Below are 7,348 nucleotides of genomic sequence, written 5' to 3' on the forward strand. Positions count from 1 at the left end.
GATATATGCAAAAATTTGGAACCAATTATACTTCTAATATTAAGAAGTAAGTGTATTTGACAAGGATGTCAAAAAAGGAGCTCTCTTAAACATCAAGATTCTCTTCCAGTCTAGATTCACATTTTAGAAATATTAAACCTTATGAGAAGTCCATATTAAATATAAACAATTCAATAAAAGATCTCATGTGGTTAAAAACACAGTTCACGTGACTAAAAAGGAGTGGGAGATTTACTGGAGGCATGTAAAAAAGAAGTGAATTTGTATAAGCATTTCGGAGTTTATAAGGGGTCTTTCACCTGTATTGGCTCACATATTTCACAACCACCCTCTTAGGCATGTATCTCCCCCCTATTCATGAAGAAGGTAAGAGTAAAAACACTGGGTGAAGGTAACAAATCTAACACAAAAAACAGGCTTTGATCCCAGGTAACCTGAAATATTCAGTCCATCTACATACATATTTTTTAAAAATTCACCAATCCCCGACCATTTTAGTGCCATAGTTTTAACACACTAAAATAATATGGAATTACTGAGAAGTTGTACACATAGTAGCCAGGGGACCTGTCATTAAGTTTTCTTGGAGACTGATGACTTTAAAAGTTAAGTTCAGGAATTCTTTGCTTAAAAGTAAATCTTAGGCAGACGGATAAACAACTATAACAAAGTATAACTATGGAAATTGGCGGGGGGAGGGACCAAAGACATCTGACCTTCAGAACTACAGTTTGAAAATCACTAATTTCATCCAAATCCCTCATTTTTCAGGTGAGGATACTGAAGTCCAGAGGGGTTTCTTGAACTGCCCAAGGACACATCACTATTTAGTGACACAGCTGGGACTAAAACTGAGGTCCCCTGACTCCTGGTCCAGAGTTCTTTCTACTATCCCACAAGGAACACACAAATAAAAGTTGATTATAATTAACTCACAAGACCTCCACAATGTGTCTGTCATAGTGAACTTTGTTGTGAAGTATCTGTCTATGCCGACTCACAGTTTAGCTGTAAAGAGCTGGGCTCTGGAATTCAAACACAGGCTCTAACACTTACCAGGTGACCTTGGGCAAGTCACATCACCTCCCTGCCTCAGTTCCCTCATCTTTAAAAAGGAGATTAAAAATACTCCTCTCATAGGTGACATCAAGTAATGTATACAAAGCACTTAGGACAGTGCCTGGTACCTAGAACGCACTCAGTTCATGATGATGATGATGAAGAATCCAAGCAAAAGTATAGCTTCTTGAAAACATATCACAAAGTATTATTATTAAACACATATACTCTCAGGGGAAGAATATTAGGAATAGTCTTTTAAAGATTCAGAAACAAATAATATGAATAAAGTAAAATATAAAGGATTCAGTCCTAAAACTGCTATAGCATTTGAAATAGCAAAAGTACACTTCAAGATTTTTAAATAATTTATATTTATATAATATTTTATATTTACTGCCCTATGAATTCAATGAACACAGCAGTTTTTCAGCAACTAGTATATACTATAAGCCAGTTAGCATGTTATTTTAATATTCATAACCTTATTTAACCTTCCATATCCACTATCAGTCAGATTCTATCAGAGGCAGTAGTATAATGCAAGAAAAACTTATAGATCCGTTCCAGAAAAGTAAGAGACTCATCAGTATCACCTACTAAGTGGGAATGACACGTTTGGATAAATGAGATGGAGCATTAGTCTGGAACACATCAAGTGCCCATGGAAACGATGGTTCTCCCTTAGCAGTAGTATGGAGCTGTTTTGTACAGGGAATATACTGTAACCAGATCAATATAGCACCATTACTGGGGTGGACAGTATTATTTGTCAAAGAGAATGATCTTAGGTAACAGTGTCTATTACACTCTATGCTGTTTCACAAATTAAAATATGTGTAAACAGTTTTTGCAGATTTACTGGAGGTAGTCGGTAGACGAGAGGAAATCAATTAAATAGTTAAATGTCTGTAAAACAACACAACAATTTACGTAATTCTCATCTGAAGCCTCCAGCGATCCTGGGAGGAGGTGGGATAAGGTTAGGTACTAATTCCGTTTTACTGATGAGGAAATTGAGACTCAAAAAAGTTAAATACCTTAATTGAAATCACACAGAGAGAATTAGGGCAGAAAAGGGCTACATTTAGATTCTGAAATTAGTTTTAAGTGCTCTTTGCACCTAACCACAATGCATCTCAGAACATTAATATCTCTCCAGATCCATTATTCAATAAACTTAAGGCTAGAGCAGCCAATATTTATTGAGTACATACTTCTTATGTGCTTCGCTGCACCCAACACACATCACATGGGTTACTTCATTTAACCCTCAGCAGTAAGGAATCAAACCAAATGTGTGACTCAATAAAATATTTTATCCACTACAGTATAAATTCAATTAATACAATAAAACATTAAGTTGAATTATTTTTCTTTACTATTTAGGTGAGCCATCAGCAAAACCAGTCTTTAATATAATACGTAGATTTCTAACTAATTTCACTATTCAACCTCACCATAAAGTAAAACAGGTATTATTTTCAACAAGAATACTCAATGTTCTGATTTAACTGGCATGGCCTAACTTTCTTTGCAGATTCCTACACCAAAAATCAAGAGAGAACCAAAAATCAAGGTGCCCAAGATTTCTATCCAATTATATGGAGAAAAGTAGAAAACTTTAATTACCTGTGGCTTAAACGGACAGGTCACTTGCTGGCCTTATTCCAGATAGCTCGTCTGTTATTTAAGCACATAAGCAATAAAGTTGTCACTACTTTAAAGCAAGTACATTTCTGAGGTTGCAGTACATTTAATCCTCCTAAAATCATACATTCCAAATTTCAACAAGCCTGAAAGGAGGGTGACCGTATTATTAAGTAGACCCAACTGGAACATTTTTGAAAATGGAAGGAGTTCTATTAAGAATTATCCTGAGACAAACAGACTCTAAACCATGACTGCCCCAGAAAAAGCAGGGTATACATAAGAGCAACCCATTTTGATTTGTGTTATGGGCTGCTCTTTGTATATGCTTAATTCGTGAGCTTTAAGTTTTTGTTCCAGATCCAAGGGTTATCATCGGCCTTGAGACCAAGGGTACCACTTCACAAACATCAGGCCAGAGTTAAGGGTGTGTTATCTATAAACAAAGGGTTGTTTTTTTCTTTTAGTTTTTCTTTCAAACTTAACTTTATAAACATTTGCTTGAAAAAAACCACTCTACGTATTTCAAAGAAAGCAATCTTGCAAAATATCGCCAAATTTCAGACTTATCTCTTCAAAAGTTTTGAATACCAATAACCACAAAACTACTTCTGAAATGGCCCAACGCTCAGTTTTCTACTATAATTTATCAAATTGTTTTTTATACAAAAAGTTAAGGAAAAAGCACCATCTTTCAAACTGAAAAAACTCAGGAGTAAAAGAGTTGAAAGGTTTTCACTGAAAACTGACTAAAGTGATAAAAGATAGTGGAAACCCACAGTCACGAAACAGTACAATGATTAAAGGAAACTCCACTTAGTATTATTATGACTCTCCAAACAAATCTGCTGTTAGCCGTACAACCTAGGAGTCAAAAGAATGCTTTGCTTTAATTTTCAAGCTGTAAGTATTAACAGACCCAAAGACCCAAGCTTTGAACTACAGTATGTGAATGAAAGGCATTATTTGAATATAATTATAATTCCCTAAAGCAACAAATGTTCTAAGAGTTGGCTTCTCTGACTTAAAACTCAACAAAATCAAGAACTGGAAAAGGTCTCAAAGGCTAGATTCTAGACCTATGCTGTCCAATAAGGCAGCCACTAGCCACATGTGGCTATTTATATTTAAGTTAATTAAAATAAAATTAAATACCTCAGTGCACTACTAGCCACACTTCAAGGCTCAAGAGCCACTTGTGCCTAGTGGATACCATATTAGGACAGCACAGATTACAGAATATTTCCACAACGATAGAAAGTTCCATTGGACACGGCTGCTCTAGACCTAGGCTGCTCTAGATCTTTTCTTGAATATTCCCAGAGATAAGAAACTTGCAATAACACAATGAAGTGCACTTTATTTTTGCAAAGTAGTAACCATCAGGAAATTATTCATAACATTCAGTGAAATCCAGCCTCTCTAAAACATCCACCAGAAATTCCACAAGTTCCATCCTCAATTTGGTCTTCAAGTAAATCTTTACAGAGGTAATTTAATTCTGTTTCCAAAGTTCTGTCCTCACATATAGTAAAACCCTACGTCCTCTCCTCCTAGATAAATACATCCTCATTTCTCTGGAACGAAAGAGTTTAAAGTTTCTAAAGCCTCACGGAGTTAAGCTCATTTATCCACGTGTACGTTAACAACAACACATTTCCAGGATCGCCTCTGAGTGTCAGATATTACATTCCACTGCCCCTATAAAAATCCACACCAGTTTCATGATTTTTCCACTTAGAAAGCCAGGTCACAGTCATTCTGAATTCCTTAAACAGGGAGATAAAAATGACAGGTAATTGACAGCTAATTGATCAGTGCCTGGAGCTTGTTATAAGCATTAACCTGTATTACCTCATTTAATCCTCACAATTCTGATCTAGGTTATTACTATCCCCATTTTACAGACCAGAACACCCAGCCAAAGACACGCTAAATAATTTCCCCAGGGGTCACAGATGTGGGCTCACCCCAGAGAGAAGGGAGTCGATCTTTTCCTTTTCCTGGACGCTACACTTCTACTAACGCTACCTAACTCTTCTTCCACCTCGCCCATAAAGCTACAATTTCCTTGTTTAAGAATTCTTCCCCCCAAAACACGACCTAGATGACACGCGGAAGGTGCTTCTGAACACACCCAGCGACGCCCGCTCCCGCTCGCCCGCCCAGCTCCCCTGGCCCCACGCCCACCCGCCTACGGGGAGGAGTCAAGGCCAACTCCACACGCCGCGGGAGAACCCGGCCGACTCGCGGGGCCAGCGCCTCCGGAGACGCTGCTTCTGTGTGCCCCTCAGCCTCCCGCGCTAACGACCGGGACCCCCGACGGCAGCTCCCGGGGGCAGGGGGGCGGGGCCCAGACACGCAGGGCTCGGCGCCTCTCCCGGCCCCCAGCCCTCTCCCCCGCCCGCCCCCGCGCCTCCCCCGGTCCCCCTACAACCTCTGTTCTAAGAACACTTGTAGACCCGGCTGCGCGTCCCGCGTGGAGAATGTGGGGATAGAGATGGTGCGGTTTCTGCGGCGGCGGCCCGGGACACGCTTGGAAAGGGGCGGGGTAGGGGGCTGAGAGAGTCTAAAGGGAAAGGGTGGCTGGGCGCGGACGGGGGGGCAAGATGGCGTGAGCCCGACTCTCTGTGGGGCGGGGGTGGCGGAGGTGGAGGAGGGAGGGCTACAAACACCCCCGCCACTCCCGACGCGGACGCTGGCGCATGCGCGCTCGGCCAGGTGGCGCGCGGTCTCTTTTCTCTAGGCAGCCACTTCCGCCACGCTCGCTGGGGGCGGGGCGTCGTGGAGCGCGCCCGTTGCCGCTTTCCTTGCGGCGTTGGTGCGGGCTGCGCGGAGCCGGGGGCGGGCGACCCTGAGCCACGCGGCGGCCCTTAGAGCGGGGGCTGCTGGGAGATGAGTGGGGATGAGCTGAGAATCGGAGTGTGTTGAAGGCCATTCTTGGACTCCTTAAGAATGAGCTTAGAGGACTAGGGTTTTCGAGGGATTTAGTGACCGAGGCTGGAAGTTTTGTTTTCAGCTTCAGGGCAGAGATTGACCTCTGTAAGTCTTGTCCGCAGTAGGGGTGAACCGGGATCTTACCCGGACGATGCAGGGAAACGGAGACATCAGAAAGACCCTCCTCCCCCAAAGGACCGCGGTGCTGGGGTATGGATATGCGACCCTTTCTGGGACCGTGAAACACCCCCTCTTACGCCGGCCCTCGCACATCACCGCTCCCCATCCTTCCCCTGCGCAAAGTCATTCCAGAGGCAGTGGGAGATGATAGTCTGCAGCGAATTTTCCCCTCCTATTCATTTTACCAAGCTCAAGCATTTAATGACCACGTTTTTATTGAAAACTATTTGATATTTCAAGGCTTCTGAATGGATGATTCTATATTTATTTTTTCTTAGAATTTTAGCCTGCTTCTCCTTATTTTAAAATCTTGCACTCCCACTTTTGAGCTGTACATCCTGTCCTCTCAGAATTGATTGATACAGTTGTATTTCTTTAAATAATACAATCATAAGACAGTGATTTCAGTTGCTTTCATTATTTTACGTGGTCTTGTTATTTATATTTTTAACATTCTTTTCAGCTGCTCAGGAAAGAAAACTATTACCCGCTTAAGTCCATGCCTATGACGTCAAATATTATATTTCAGAGATTCAACTACTAACCCTCATCAAGTCTTTTTTAAGCATTATTACTTCAGTTATTTTCTTGCCTCTATGAATATTTGTGTTCTGAAATAATCCCTTCCTATTCGCTTACATTGTTTAAAATAGCAACTTATTTGGTTATTTTGTCTGTGGATTGTAGTTGAGTCTCTTGTTAATTTTGCTTTTAGCTCTCCTTTAATCTCCCCAACACTTAAATACTTGCCAAATAAAGTTCCAAAAGAATAAATTTGTTTAGGATGTAAAAGCTCACCGTAATGTGTAAATCAGGGCTCAATCCACTGATGGGCAAAGTGTATAGGGGAAGAAAGTAACAGAGAGAATCGTCATAATTTCTTATGAAGGAAGACTGGTTTATACAATAGTTGAAAAGCCCTTTCAAGTACATTAGCAAGAAAATAGAAGAAAATTAAGAAAAATATTAATAGTACGTCTGAGGAAATATAACTGGAAGGAGATCCTTTCAAGTAAAATTATGTTCAGTCAGTGTTGCCGTACTGATATTTTCATGGGACTTTTACCTGCATCACATGGAGGCCAGATTTGACCTAGTTTTTCGGGACAGATCCCAGACCTTACTCTCAAGCCACTGGTGTCTAACCTACATATAATCACACACAGCAGGAGTTAATCAAAGTGTGCCATGGAGAAGGGAAACCGAGTTAAACAGGCCCTGGTAGAGGGAGCTCAAAATGTCACTCTTAGGAAATTGTGACTTGCTGTTGGCGGAGATCTTAGCTTTGCAGTCCCATGAGTTATCTTAGTGTTCCTACCTCCTGGAATCTGTTAAAATCTATTTTAAAAAATTTGATTTAGTCATAATTTTGTTTGTAGTGTGAGAGCACTCCTGCCCACAATGGGTCAAAAATATTCTCCATTCGATTAATATCAAAGATCCTAAATTATCAATGCTAATAAGATATCTTCATTGTAACAAAGCTAAAGCAATGGTGCTGAAATTAAGACATTGATGACTA

The 7,348-nt window shown here is 40.8% G+C and overlaps 2 protein-coding genes across 8 annotated transcripts in view; one reads left to right on the forward strand and one right to left on the reverse strand.

Moving 5' to 3' along the window:
- The window catches only part of LOC116762668 (runt-related transcription factor 2-like), a 45,121-nt gene extending 44,190 nt beyond the window's left edge, over nucleotides 1–931 (forward strand). The window contains exon 3 of the mRNA XM_032649938.1: nucleotides 772–931. Coding sequence (XP_032505829.1) covers nucleotides 772–914 — 143 coding nt within the window. The 3' untranslated portion in view covers nucleotides 915–931. The remainder of the gene's footprint in view (nucleotides 1–771) is intronic.
- SUPT3H (SPT3 homolog, SAGA and STAGA complex component) overlaps nucleotides 1–5,420 on the reverse strand; it is a 462,022-nt gene extending 456,602 nt beyond the window's left edge. For 4 of the 7 annotated variants that reach the window (XM_032649933.1, XM_032649935.1, XM_032649932.1 and 1 more), the window contains exon 1: nucleotides 5,147–5,420. The gene's annotated coding sequence lies outside the window, so the exon portion shown is untranslated. Of the gene's footprint in view, nucleotides 1–2,691; nucleotides 2,743–4,679; nucleotides 4,795–5,146 lie in introns of those variants that run through there. The other 3 variants (XM_032649934.1, XM_032649936.1, XM_032649937.1) reach the window with 3 other exon arrangements.
- Between the last annotated feature and the right edge of the window lie 1,928 nt (nucleotides 5,421–7,348).

Source organism: Phocoena sinus, chromosome 11, assembly GCF_008692025.1.
Source record: "Phocoena sinus isolate mPhoSin1 chromosome 11, mPhoSin1.pri, whole genome shotgun sequence".
In the NCBI taxonomy this organism is placed as follows: domain Eukaryota; kingdom Metazoa; phylum Chordata; class Mammalia; order Artiodactyla; family Phocoenidae; genus Phocoena; species Phocoena sinus.